Source organism: Zootoca vivipara, chromosome 14, assembly GCF_963506605.1.
Source record: "Zootoca vivipara chromosome 14, rZooViv1.1, whole genome shotgun sequence".
Taxonomy (NCBI): domain Eukaryota; kingdom Metazoa; phylum Chordata; class Lepidosauria; order Squamata; family Lacertidae; genus Zootoca; species Zootoca vivipara.
The window spans coordinates 26,317,076-26,331,190 of record NC_083289.1 but is presented as its reverse complement, the minus strand read 5'-3'; the positions used below and the strand labels follow the sequence as shown (position 1 = coordinate 26,331,190).

General features: G+C 43.5%; 2 protein-coding genes across 4 annotated transcripts in view; one reads left to right on the top strand and one right to left on the bottom strand.

Moving 5' to 3' along the window:
- Positions 1–1,208: 1,208 nt before the first annotated feature.
- CALML4 (calmodulin like 4) lies at positions 1,209–6,965 on the top strand. The gene is made up of 5 exons (XM_035130661.2): positions 1,209–1,346; positions 1,478–1,508; positions 2,994–3,134; positions 4,361–4,549; positions 5,590–6,965. Exons 1-5 carry the CDS (start codon positions 1,344–1,346, stop codon positions 5,685–5,687), a joined length of 462 nt encoding a protein of 153 aa, XP_034986552.2. The 5' UTR covers positions 1,209–1,343; the 3' UTR covers positions 5,688–6,965.
- Positions 6,510–14,115, bottom strand: part of PIAS1 (protein inhibitor of activated STAT 1) — a 57,684-nt gene continuing 50,078 nt past the window's right edge. For 2 of the 3 annotated variants that reach the window (XM_035130659.2, XM_035130660.2), the window contains exons 12-14: positions 13,515–13,657; positions 12,528–12,565; positions 6,510–11,313 (exon numbers count right to left, since the gene is read on the bottom strand). In XM_035130659.2, the coding sequence (XP_034986550.1) occupies positions 11,017–11,313; positions 12,528–12,565; positions 13,515–13,657 (478 nt within the window). In that variant the 3' untranslated portion in view covers positions 6,510–11,016. The remainder of the gene's footprint in view (positions 11,314–12,527; positions 12,566–13,514; positions 13,658–14,115) is intronic. The other variant, XR_009558544.1, reaches the window with a different exon arrangement.

The window sequence follows — 14,115 nt, the reverse complement described above, 5'->3', positions numbered from 1 at the left end:
TCCTAGCAACGTTTTGGGCAGTGCTTTTCTTCTGGGGGGGGGGGAGAAGGGTGCCGGTACTCACTGCCCAGAAATGGCTGAAGGAGGGACAGCCAAGTAGGGGAAAGGAGGCGGCACTTTGCACATGCTCAGCGGACCGCCACAGCCGCTTCGGCCCTCACCTGAGGCTGCGGTGGCAGGGGGAGGCTGCTGCTGGAGCTACCCACCGTGCAAGGGGCCTCCTCGCAAGGGCAGTGGCTGGACGTGCTCGGCGGCGAAATGCTCGATGAAGTTGCTGAAGTAATTGTAGAAGGTGCCAAGGTAGCAGATGCAGGGCAGGAAGGGGGCTTCCTTCACTTGGGTGCAAGGAGGGCAGAAGCAGCTGCTCCTGAGGCCCCTACAGAAGGGGAGGGGAGGGAGAAGCCGGTTAGGTGGGAGGCAGAGGCGCCAACGGTGATGTAGACTAGGCTTCCGGTGCAGCTGCACCAACAGCAGCTCATGGATCACAGTAAACAGCAAGGAGTGAATGACAGCACCCCGCAAGGCCCCAGCAGGTGGGTGTCTATCGTCTCTGAGCACATAAAGCTAGGAAAAGGTAGGAGGGCAATTCAACACACACACACACACACACGGACTTCGGTTGAAGCCTGTGCAGAGAGAATTTGCTAGGTGTCACGAGAGGAGTGGCCAAGAAAAAGGGTGCCAGAACTGCGTTCCGGCACATTGCACCAGAAAAAAAAAAAAGCACAATTTGGGCGACCGAATTTTAAAAGTGAGCCCTAAGCATCCAGGGGAATCTCTTGTCCTGCTTTATTCTGCTGGAAGATTCATCCGTGCTAACTCCTAGTGGTTGAGTGACCTCCGTGTGTCCTCCTGAAACAATCGCATTAAGCATTAGCAAATGGGCACTAGTTGGTATTTAAACACAGCATGAGGTGTCTTGAGATCTTTTTGGGATTACCAAGCCTTCGGAGGCGCTCTATCATTTGGGGGATTCCAGGGTGGTAATTGCTGCTTTTAGTATGGTGGCATTTTCTAACAACTGTCACACTTGTTTGTTTTTGTTTGTTTGTTTGTTTGTTTTAAAACACCTATGGAGAGGTGAAAAACAGCTTCTAGTAAATCGACATTTCCATGGCCTACTTACTGTCTGTTTAGTAGCTGCTGAAATCCAACACACAGCATGTCCTGTATCCATGACAGCAAAGAGTATTTATTACACCTGCTGCTTCTTGCTACTCGTCAGCACAGGTGGACTTTAGACCTCGACCATACTAAGTCAGACGCAGAAGGCAAAGAGACTAGCAAGCTGGCAGGCAAAAGGAGTGGCACACCCCACTGAAAAGGGCAATTAATACCCAACAATGGTGAATGAAGGGGGGACAGAATCTAGCTTGTCTATGTGTGTTGGAGACGACTGGGAGGGTGATGTTTCTTGCTTTGCAGATTACAGTTTAATTTATCAAACTTTCCCTTTTGTTCCTTTTGTGTGTTGCAGGCAAAATTCCTGTCCCAAGATCAAATCAATGGTATGTACCTTTTAACAAAACACTATTTGCAACTAATTAAATGTTCTTACCTTCTTCTTGTGTGTGTCCTGCTCTGCCTTGGAAGCAGATTTTGAGGAATTCCTTTTGACAAGTTTCTCGTCCAAGCATTGAGGAAGGTTATTCTTACTTAAGTCTTTTAAATATCGGGGAAGCGAGTGCCCGTCTCTTCACTACGTATCATGGCACCATGGATGCCACTGTTTAATGCAGGGTTTCCCAAACTTGGGTATCCAGCTGTTTTTGAACTAGTTTCCATAATCCCTGATCACTGGTCCTGCTAGCTAGGGATTATGTGAGTTGCAGTCCAAAAACAGCTGGAGACCCAAGTTTGGGAAACCCTAGTTTAATGTATTTTGCAATTCTTTATAGACAGCTTGTCTATTGATGCATCTGAAGGCAGCCCTGTATAGGGAAGTTTTTTCATGTCTGGTGTTTTACTGTGGTTTTATAATTTGTTGGAATTATTATTATTATTATTATTATTATTATTATTATTATTATTAATTGGCCAAGTACCAACATACATGGAATTTTGCTTCGGCTACATTGCAATGTAAACATACCTTATTCACCCAGAGTGGCTGGGGCAACCCAGTCAGATGGGTGACATATAAATAATTACTAATACCACCTTAAAGGTAAAGGGACCCCTGACCATTAGGTCCAGTCGTGACCGACTCTGGGGTTGCAGCACTCATCTCGCATTATTGGCCGAGGGAGCCGGCATACAACTTCCAGGTCATGTGGCCAGCATGACAAAGCCGCTTCTGGCGAACCAGAGCAGCACATGGAAACACTGTTTACCTTCCCGCTGTAGTGGTACCTATTTATCTACTTGCACTTTGATATGCTTTCGAACTGCTAAGTGGGCAGGAGCTGGGACCGAGCAACGGGAGCTCATCCCATCGCGGGGATTCGAACCGCCAACCTTCTGATCAGCAAGACCTTGCCTCTGTGGTTTAACGCACAGCGCCACCCGCGCTACTACCTTAGAAATGGATAATAAAAGAAATAACTTCAGCTACCAAGAACTGCTGCCTGTTATCAGCCACAAAGTCCTTGTTGATGTGAAAAGTTAAGCACAGCTTCACAGTGGTTCCTCTGCTTTTCAAAGGAAGAATTGCTGTTTTACCTTGAAATGGGTTAACATTATATTATTGTTTTCCTGCTGTTTTGTCCAGTTATTTTCCAAGTGATGCTCATGCAGTGGTTATAGTAGTCTGAAAAATAAAATAAAAATGAAATGATAGAGAGGGACTTGCACTATTCCTAGAAGGTAGCTAGTTTCTGTCATTTCTCCTTAGCACTGACGTGCCTTTCTGAGGCCTCAGTAAGCATAGATAATGGCCAGGGGTAGTTATGGGAGTTGCAGTCCAGAAACATCTGGAGGGTCAAAGGTTACACACATCTCCTTTTGGGTGTGTCAGTGAAACTGGGTTTCTTCCTCTCCTTTTTCCCGATTAGAGTTCAAAGAATGTTTTTCTCTCTACGATAAGAAGCATAAAGGCAAGATCAATGCCAGTGATCTCATCACTGTTATGCGCTGTCTGGGGAGCAGTCCCACCCCCGGAGAAGTGGCCAGGCACCTTCAGCTGCAGAAAGTTGGTAAGTAAAGGGTAGGCATAGTCAGTGCTTTAATAAACACTCTCTTGCAAAGGCAGCCTGTACCAATTACTTAGATCCCACCCCAAAATTCTTCGTCAGGTGCTTCTTTCCAAGGGTTAGAGAGCTAGTGTGTTTTAATGCTTAAAGCAAGGTTAGCTACGGTAAGGTCAGTGGTGAACGGTGCCGCTTGGCTGCCCAGGGCGGCACCCCTGGGGGCGGGGCGTCTCTCCGCAGCACGCACATGCACAGTCCACCCGGGGGGCCGGCGCGCTCTGAAGCAGAGCACACTATGGAGCGGTTTGCCGGCGCCCGGCAACCCGCTCCATAGCACGCTCTTTTTCTTCCTGCTTGGGCGGAGGCGAGGGGCGGTCCAGGGGCCGGGGGGCGCTGTCCCCACGCGAGTGGAGCTAGGGGCGGCCCGCCCCTTACGCCCCTCCCTTGCTACGCACCTGGCTAAGGTGATTCTCTCCTGCTCTTTTGGAGTCAAATAAAGTTGGAAGGGAGCTAAAGAGTTGTCTAGTCCAACCTCCTGCAATGCAGGAATCACAGCTCAATAATCCCTGGCAGATGGCCATCCAAACTCTTTTTAAAAACTTCCAGTAGAGTCCACCACCTTCTGACGGAGTCCATTCTACTGTCCAACCACTCATACTCTCAGACAGTTCTTCATGTTTAGTCAGAATCTCCTTTCTTGTTATTCAAATTCCTACCCTCTGGAGCAGCAGAAAATAAGCTTGCTCCCTCTTCCATGTGACAGCCCTTCAGATTATTGGAAGATGGCTATCATGTCTCCCCTCAGTCCCCCCCTTTACCAGGCTAAACATCCCCAACTCTCTCCATGGTTCCTCACAAGGCTTGGTTTCCCCATCACTGTCTGTTCAAACCCTATAAACATATATGTGAAATTAGGGGGGAAAGTTTCCAATGTGCATCACTTTACACTTCTTTACTTTGAATTGCATTCAACATTTCAATGCCCAGTCAGTTTGGAGAGGTCCTTTTGGAGTTCCTTGCAACTCTCTTTTTTCTCCTTACATCTGTGAACCACTTGGTGTCATTAGCAAACTGACCATCCCTAGGTCTAGTTAGTTTATGAACAAATTGAAAATCTTAGGTCCCAATCCTGATGAGCCATGGTGGATTGCTTAATCCCCTTCATAGGGCCCTGTTAGGCACAAGAAACCACTGATTCAAGCAGACTACCCAATCTTTCTTCTGGTTTCCAGACAGGACTGGAGAAATGGATTTCTCAACTTTCCTGACCATCATGTACCGGCAAATGCAGCAAGAAGATCCCAAGAACGAAATCCTCTTGGCCATGTTGATGGCAGACAGGAACAAGACGGGATTCATTTCAGTGGCAGAGCTGAGGGCCAAGTTGATGAATCTAGGAGAGAAACTGTCTAAGGAGGAAGGTAAAAAGCTCTTAGTGGCGAGATTCTCTCTTGGCTGGCTTGCATTTCTGATGTGTCCCCTCAATCTTAATTTTGCCTCCAGCCAACAGGCTTTTGTGCTGTTTTAATAATATTGTATTGATCAGGAGTACTAGGTAAAGGGTGTGCTTACTATGTGAAGCAGAAACTCTCCAACAATTTCCAGGTTATCTGCCATCAAGCGGATGTTTCGTTGGACTTCAACTTACATCAGCAACTGACAGGAGTTGCAGTCCAAAGTATCTGGAGGACACCAGGTTGTAGAAGGCTGCTTCACAAAGTCTGACTTGAGAGTTGGCGTGTTATAGTGGGTAGAGTGTCAGACTAGGACGTCGAAGACCAGAGTTCAAATCCCCAGTCAGCCATGAAGCTCACTGGGTGACCCTGGGCCAGTCACTGCCTCTCAACCTAACCAACCTCACAGGGTTGCTGGGATTAATTGAGAAGAACCATGAACGCCACCTTGAGCTGCTTGGAGGGGAAAAGTGGGATATAAATGCAATACATAATAGCAACATCAATTGGTTATGTATTTAAAAGCATTTCCTTTCGATTGACATAGCCTTTTCTGAAACATCTCCAGTTCCCTGTTTGGTTAATCACTAAATCATATTTAGATTGCTCTCTCAGACCCCTTTGCTTTCTCATTTTCAAAATGGTACTTCTCTTAAGGAAGTTACCTAAATTAGCAGCAGCAGCAGCAGCAGCAGCTCCCACTCTTTTCTTGAAAAAACTAGGTTGACAGCACCAATGTAAATATATGGAGCACCAGAGAGACAGGCAGGTGAGTGGAATAGACACAAGTTGTCAATTTCTGGGACCAACAGAATTGGGAAGGAAAGCTGTTGGGTTTGTGCCTTTGCACCTATTCCTTGAAATGGGAACACTCCTTGGACCCACAATAACATAGTTTTACAATTATTTCTCACACACACAGGTGAAAAATAAAAAAGGTAGACAATAATCTAGATATAATGTACAAATAAACTGACGTGCCACAATTACTGTGCAATTGTTTACAGTGGACAACCTCCTGAAGGAAGCCAAAGTGGGCCACAATGGAATAGTCAGGTATGAAGACCTGGTCCAATCCATCACTCTCCCTGTTGCCGACTACTGAATCATTAAGAAAGGGAACAGAAGGGCAACCGTCTTCCTTGTGGCTTGCAGTGCTCCTTCAGGTGCTTGATGGAACTGGGATCTCCCCCACTTACTTGCCTTAAATGCTTTGTCTTTTGGAACCCTCAAAAATATATAGTAGAGATCCTATTTTTCCCAGGCCCAAAGTGTTGGTTCAAACAAACCAGTGGAACTGGGCTTTGTATAAAATGGACCACCTATTTCACTTCAGTTTCAGTGTTTTAAAAACAGGGTGCCTAGGAATTTGGGTTATTTTTCAGTCCTGTGTTGGTGGGCCAAGAATTTTAAGGTAGCATACAAGAAGAACTTGCAGGTTATGTACTATGATTATTCAGCAGGGTTGTTTCTCCAGACCTTGGCAGGAGACATGTGGTTATTTCCCCTGTATTGAGAAAGCCCATTCAAATCTTGTTTCGAAACAAGGTGGGCTTTAAAAACCAAACAGCACAGCAGGTGTTGAGCATCCACCAACCAACGTAACCAGTGGCTACCACTCTGTCTCTGTGGGGCATAATCTACCAAGCCAAAAGACAGCCCCCAAGTTGAGCAGGCCTGATTTAAGACTACTTCCAGCACCCACTGGCAGAAATTGAGAGACATAGTAGAGTCCAGTTGTGTCACATTTGCGCTGGTTACCTATAGGACTTCTCAACAAACATGCACACCTTCCTAATAGCTTTCCTGCAGATGTAAACTTACAGTGTGCAAATTCAGCAACATTTATTCCAGAAGAGACAACGTAATAATGCTTTTTATTACATCTAAAGATGTTTTACATAAACAGGTAACATTCAGTAGGGCAAACCATTTTTTCCAATGCATGTAATAAATATTTTCACTTGATACTTTTATACAAACTGACATTGGTCTACTATACTTTTTTTTTTAAAAGCCACTTTTAAAACTTGTTTGGCATGCTGTATGGAAAACTAAGAGAAAGTTAAGGCAATGAATCACAGATCTGAGTTTATGGAATTAATAACTTTTTAAAAGTTTCTGCTTATTTACATATTGTTTTCCCTTTTGTTAATTAGAGCGACAAACAGCAGCACAAGCCGGGGCCTCTGGCAGGTTCTCTCTCAATAAAAATCTAAGCTCTCATTGAAAGGAAACTAATAAAAACAAAGCAAGACATAATGTATTGTGAAAAAGAAAACACCCTGAAATGTTTAATGCAATGAAAAAGGTTAACCACATAAAAAAAAAACAAGGACTAGCTACAAGTTCAGTGGAAGGTTTCCAAAAGTGCCTTCTTCCAGGGGACTATGGTATATGTTTGATAGGGATAAGAAAATCTGGGAATGCAGTTATGAAAATATTGCAAGACTTTGCAACAAACTGCTAGTTAAGTCTTAGCAAGGTTTAATTTGGTTTTGCTTTTAAGTAAAAACAACAACAACAAACTCTGTATCGAGTAATGCCCACAGAAGTGATTCAGAATCACTCTACCCTTGCTATTTACAAGGACCTTGCATCCATGTGTACTTGTGTAGACACACACTCACTCACTCACTCACTCAACTCACTCACACACACCCCAAAAAATTTGTACAAAGTGAGACACACATCCCTCTACTTCTCTTTTGGAAAAACAAGCCAAAAAAAAGTGAGCCAACAAGTTATGAAATGCAAGAAGTACGCTTTCCATATTCAAATCTAACAGGATTTGTGTGTTAACTAAAATACACCCCTTAACTCCATGTTACTAAAAAAAACAACATCTCTGCAATTCTTAAAAATTAGTATTTTAAAGAAACTGACAAAATGGAACCTCTTCCGAATTAACTATTATTGTTGGCTAAAAAAAAAAAAACCAAAGAACTTAAACACACACTCTGGCCAGGAAATACCTTTTCAAAAGAGGTTCCCAGAATTAAATACATCAAAAATCTCCTCCCTAGCCCAAAACCCAAGTTAAGGAAGGCCAGGAAACTCTATTCAGTTTGAATTGGGAAGATTCATTGCTTTTACTTAGTATGAAGGACAGGAGGAGCAGGAAAAAACATATAAACAACTGTTTGCTACCTTAATTTTTCAAGTGCTCTCCACATTAAACATTAACTGACTGACCTTTGTTTTTTATGTGCCTTGTCTCATTTGTAATGCTTTTAAATTTCTCATTCCCAAACCGGAAGTGCAATGCCCACCCCTTACTGCCCACCGTGGTGAGAAGTGGCATTTACCTTATCAGAGAGAGAAAAACATGAAAACCCGTGGGCTCCATGTAGGTACCTTTTAATTTCACAATTAATTGGACTTAAAAAAATTGAACCAGTCCTAGAAGATTTCTAGTCTTACACAGTTCTAGATTTTTATCGAGCACCCACAGGCTAAGAAAGAGGATGGGCAAAATCTTCCCCTGCCCCAAAACACCTTTCAGGCAAGTCACACTGAAGATAATTGCACTCTCAGGCAGTTCCCATTTACTGTAAAGCACAATATTATTTCCAGCATTTAAACACACCAAACAGCACTGAAAGCAGAGTACGGTGTTCCTTGAAGCCTGACGAATTGTTGGAAAGTTTCCTAAAATTCTGACTCAACAGTTGTTTTGTCAGATGTAGAAAAATCTCAACAAACATGCAGATAAAAGCCATTTGAGTTGCAGTAGATACATTTGGTGAGAAGGGGGAGCCTCGTGTAGATGCTGTAGCCAAGTGCACACTTACATATGCTTACATTGCATGACAATAAATGGGTCATAAATACACTCGATTGCAGCCCATCATCTGCATGCACTTGACTGTACCACATTTTCCAGGTAACATTATAGGAAGATGCCTCATACCGAGTCAGACTATTGGTCCATATAGCTCAATATTGTCAACACTGACTGGTAGCAGCTCTCCAGGGTCCCAGGCAGGGGACCTTTCCAGCTCTACATGGAGTTGGCGGAGACTGAAGCTGGAGCCATTTGCATTCAAAGCAAGCTACAAGACCCACATCTTACAATGTATTTAGCAGGTGGTACCCAGACTCACGTTTAAGTGCCTGATAAAAAGCATTCACCTTAAGCTAATAAGCAGAGCATCAGCTACAGGGTTTCACCAGAACACTTGTCAATTTTGACTCCTGCAACTACACTGTGACCAGACTTTCCAAAGTTAGCAAATCTCTGATTGTTTCAGTGTTTGGAATGATCCTTCCAATTGCAACAAAATGGGACCACATTTTATATTAAGTTAAACCAGTTTCATTATACTTTTTAAAAAAGAAATCAGTTTCTGATGCCTCCAAGCTAGAGTGAACTTAGAAAGGATTCCTCTTTTGTGTTCCTTTTATTTAGATTTTACTGACATTTAATAAATTATAAACTAGTCAAAGGAAACATTTCAGCCAGACAGTAATGGAATTCACATGCATGAAACAGACACACTGAGACACACACACAAAGAGAGATCTATAAATACATATATACACACACATATACATATGAACAAACATTTTAAAAATTCAAGTCAGCTTTTAAAATGGCAAAGGGGACATTTGAAAACCCACTTAGAACATTTATACGGTTGAAAAGAAATGATTGTTTCCTATTAAATAGTGGTGGCTTGATATCAATGCAAAGTTTATCTTAAAAACAATTTTGAAAACAACGCTGGGGGGGACACAACAAGATACTAACTTCTGCAGCTATGGTTTAAAGAAATTGCTAACATGGTCTTTGATAAAGTATAGCAAAAAAAAAAAACCTACAACCAACCCTTCTACCTCCCTCCTTCCTATCCATTCTTGATTTGTTGTAAACCTAGATTTTTAAAAGCTAGCTATAAAGTATTTTCACAGCAGAGAACAGATCTGCACTCCAATGAGGGCTCTGGGATACATCAACATGGCTGCTTGGCCCTCCCCTTCTTTCTCCGATGTACTATGAACAGCTTCCCTTTCTCTCTATTTACATGTTCTGTCATTTAGTAAGAAAGGAAGAGTTTAAATAATCCCCAAGTTGGAAAAGACCCTTTCCTAACTAGCCACACAGGTTTTAAGGTAGTGGGGGTGGGGGAGAGACCCACAGACACTAAAGGGGAATTAAATATAGTTTCACATGCTCAGTCAGAGGGAGCCAAAATCATTCAATAATTATTTTGAAGCCAATAAGCAGGTAGGGGGATTGATCACCCTCAGGATTTTAACAAATTTTGGTAAATTTGAGGGAAAGGGAGAAGGACTTTGAGCTTTAAAAAAAACCACTTGTGTGGGGTTTGGCCACTAATATAGCCCAATCTGATGCAGGTTTGTTCTGAAGCAGAAGTGCATAGGGTTGGAGCCTATAGTTCAAAAATGCTTGCAGAAAGGACTCTGGCGTGCTAATTGTCATTATCTGCACATCCGTACATCATTTTCCAATTATATCATCTCATTTAAGTCCTGATAGCATAGTATGATGTTGGGAGTTTCACAAAAGAGATTTTAAAAGTCCCGGGAAAGGAAGTTTGAGTGTTAGGCCAATGTCGAATGACCTCAAGAAAGCAAGTCTTTAACACAGAACATTTAACATACAAGAAAGGATCACCGATGCCTTTATGGCAGCAGGATTTTGAGAAGCCATTTTGCCTCATGCAAAAGTGGAGAGACCTTCCAATGGTAATGCTTAACATGCAGGAGTGTGGGTATTTTTTCCCCCATGAAGAGAACTGAACAAACAGAAGAATATGGTGTCTGATGAAGGAACAAGGAGGGTTCCGAACAGATGTTCAGAACCAGAAGGAAGAGCTGAAAGAACATTCCAAGAAGCCACACAACCAGTTTAGCAGGCAGAGAATGCTGTGGAATTGACATAAATTACAAAGAAAGAGAGAGGGCCTGATCCACTAGCACAAGACTCATTCATTTTAATGGTGCTTGTGCAGGAAAATATTCCCAGAGGATTGTGCCCTATGGAGGAAAACCATCCCCTCCAGTTACTGTGGGTGCCACCTGTCTTCCCTGGAACTAGAAGCCTCCCAGAACTTTTCAAAGCTTCAATCACTCCATTACTTTTCCATTAATATCACTGTGAAGAAACAAAGTGATGCAGTTAAAAAAATCAAAGCCTTAAAACAAACGAACACTCGAGACAGAAAGGGTGGTGTAAAATCTTCCATATCCAAAAATCTAGGTTGGGAGCTTTTGTAATATTTTTTACCAGTCAAACCATATTTTGTTTATATACAAAAGTACAACTGAAAATATAGTTTTGTTCTCTGTACATATCTTAATATTTTTCCCTACAAAAAGGAAAAGCTCGTCTGCATTTCTAAACAAAATAAGATAAAACAAAACCCCCGATCTCTCCTCTAGCTAGTCCAGTGAAAACTCAACAAGATTCAGTCCAAGGAAATAATATCCGGCATGACGCCAAAGAGAGAGGCTGGGTCTGTGTTACTTCTGTTGGCCACGGGGTGGCCATGGGTCTCTCGCAGGCTGTTGGAGGACACAAGGCTGCTGTTGCTGCCGCTGTTGCTGCCGTTAGTGGCTGGAAGGGTGGCACTCCCTCCTGCGTTCAACTGATCCAGGAACATCTGAGACGAAGCATAGGGGAAAAACCGGGAGTGTAAAAGTTCTGGGTCATCTGAAGCAGACACGGCGGCGGCTGCAGCGGCCAGAAGAGAAGTGCTATAATGCTGGAGAAGTGAAGGAGGACAAAGGGCAGCTGTGAGGCACTAGAGAAGAGGTTTTAAAAAACGGTACTCATGCATATTATTGCTACCACTCCACTGTTTTTATTTCACACCTTTCACCATAAGGATGGGTTTCAGCAATAGGCTCACACAATGATAAAGATGAGTAAAACCCATTCCAAGCAAAACCAGCACAGTATAGATAAAACAAGAGAGATAGGTCCACAAGGGTTAAAAGGCCAGGGGACTACAGGCCAATGAAGAGGGGATTCTAAGTACTTATGGACAGTTCAGTTTCTTTGCAGAACTGCCAATGTTACAGGTTACAGGTGCCATGTAATAATACCTCCACATTTGTAAGAAATCTGTATTTTAATATAGCAGCACCTACACATCAGGCCGGTGTCCTCACTGTATTCTTTTTGGCACCCACTAAAAACATTTTTGTTTTGGCAAGTCTATCCAGACATGAAGAATGTTGGTGCATGTTTTAAACTGGTTTCAGATTATTGCTGATATTATTTTATTTTTGAACATTTTATACTGATTTTATTATTGTAAACTGCTTTGATACAATTTATACACACAAGCTGCGTATAATTTTTTGGAAATAATAATAAATAAAAGGCTCATCAAAATTCCTGCATGCAGATCACAGGCATGTTGGATTTGTTGGGTACAGTAACTGGACACAGAACCGAGTGCCCCAAGAATACTGGTTTTCTGCAGTCACGCTCTGGGAAAAACGTCAGGCTCAAGGTTTCACTGAGAGGATTACTGAAATCTGAGGAGGCAGTATAATGGGGGGGGGGAGAGTGAGACCTTGACTGCGGGGAGAAGCCCCACTTCCTATTTACTGGACTTCACTGGCAAAATGCACGCAGAGCCCTTTAGCATTTCCTCAAGGAAGAAAAAGATCTGAATGCTTTTTAAAAAAACAAGTTAAATATTCAGTTTTAAGCAATACTTTTGTAGTGCAATCCAAGCTGTGCAGTCTTGCTCCCCTCAGTGATGGAAATCAATGTTAGAATAATGTATTCTGGCAAAGATATTCTAGCACATCAAAAATAATTTATAATACTGCCTGGTGGTTTCAGCCACTTGACATTTTCAATTTGGGATACTGTATTAAGAATAAACTCTCCCTATATTGGATCAAAACTACTCCCTTTTGTGACTGTTCTAGAATCATTTCCTGCCTCCCACTAGCAGCTTACCTGATTGTCTCCTGGTAAGAAAGAGAAGAAGTCCAGTCCTATGAAAAAGGCAAAATGAAACGGGTTTATTTTCTCAAAACACACACCCCAAAACCAAACAGCTTTAAGCAGAATATAGCCAGTGCCGTCCTTATTGGGCTGACTGGCGCGGTGCGCCAGGGCGCCCGCCCAGCAGGGACACATCAAGGAGGCACACGGAGCCGCCCATGCCTCCGCCCACTCTGCTCCTTTCCCGGCAGCGGTGGTTGAAGCGAAGTGGCGGCAGCGGAAAATGTGGAGAGCATTGTGGGGCAGCGCTGTCTGTGCTCGCTGTGACTTGAAGGAGTGTGGGCGGAAGGTAGCCCAGGTCCAGGTCCACGTTTCCCTCGATGGAGGCAGCTTTGCTGCCACTGCTGCTGCCTCACTTCAGCCAAGCAGGCGGAGGCAGAGCACAGCTGGCAGCATCCCTGCCTGTTGTGCCATGCCCGCCAGCTGCGCTTGGCCCTGCCTGGCGGAGCGCGAGGGGTGCCGGAGGGATCATCGCGCCATAGCGCCCGGTACACTTAAGAATATAGCACAGGTCCTCATCACTCTTGCTTAGCCTCCAGCCTTCTCCTTTTAAAGTAACCTACGCAAAATTATGAAATTGTGAAGCTATGAAAAGGGGCCAAACCTTGTAGGGCCATGCTCTGCACACCTTAGATTGTGGGCTCAACCCCCAACACCATCAGTTTAAAAGGACAGTGGTAACAAGGTTGTGAAAGGCTCCATCACTCAAGGTAAATACCTCACGCTCAGTAATGTGGTGGCTGCTTCTCTACTACTAATTACAGTAATTAATTCAATTTATATTCCACCCAAAGAAGCCCAGGGCAGCAAACATATCAACAATATAAAATATGCTCAAAAGCCTTCTGAAAACAACTGAAACATTCTTAAACAGTTAAAATATCCAAACAGTAATTTCAGGTATTACTATTACCTATGTTTGTCCCGTCAGAAACCTACCTTGGAGGTCATAAGGCATGGGTGTCATATGGAATGGGTGCCTGTAGTCTTGCATAAGTGACGTGTTGATGTAGCTTGTGTCAACAGCTGGAAGGCTCGGGGTTCTTGAAACAGGAGAGACCTGATGTGGCATACTTGAAATGCTAAGAAGCAGAAGCAGAAGCCTGAGTTTAGAAGATGGGGCCTGCAGACTCCTCCTGCAGTATCCCAAACAGACAGAACCTGGGGTTCAGAGGTGGGCATTTGTGGTCTTTCCTAAAAGACAGCTCCTTTCACTTCATGCTTTCTGACAAATGTTTGACGCAGCTAGATTTTTCATATACTACTGCCACAAATAATCCTGAGGTTCTCTTGCAGGGTCCTTTTCACCTTGCCTTTTGCTTCTGCACCTCTTGCTTGCCATCCTGATCCCAATTCAGAACATAAGAAGGGCCTGTTGGATCAGGCCAATGGCCTACCTTGTTGATGTGTTGATCTCTCATGAACAATTTCTGCAGCACAGGCCTCTGCCTAACATGAATCACAGGGAGGGGAGATCCTAAGAGCTCTTTCACGTGCTTCTGTTTCCACGTGCTTCTGCTTGGTGAGCAAGCAATGGCAA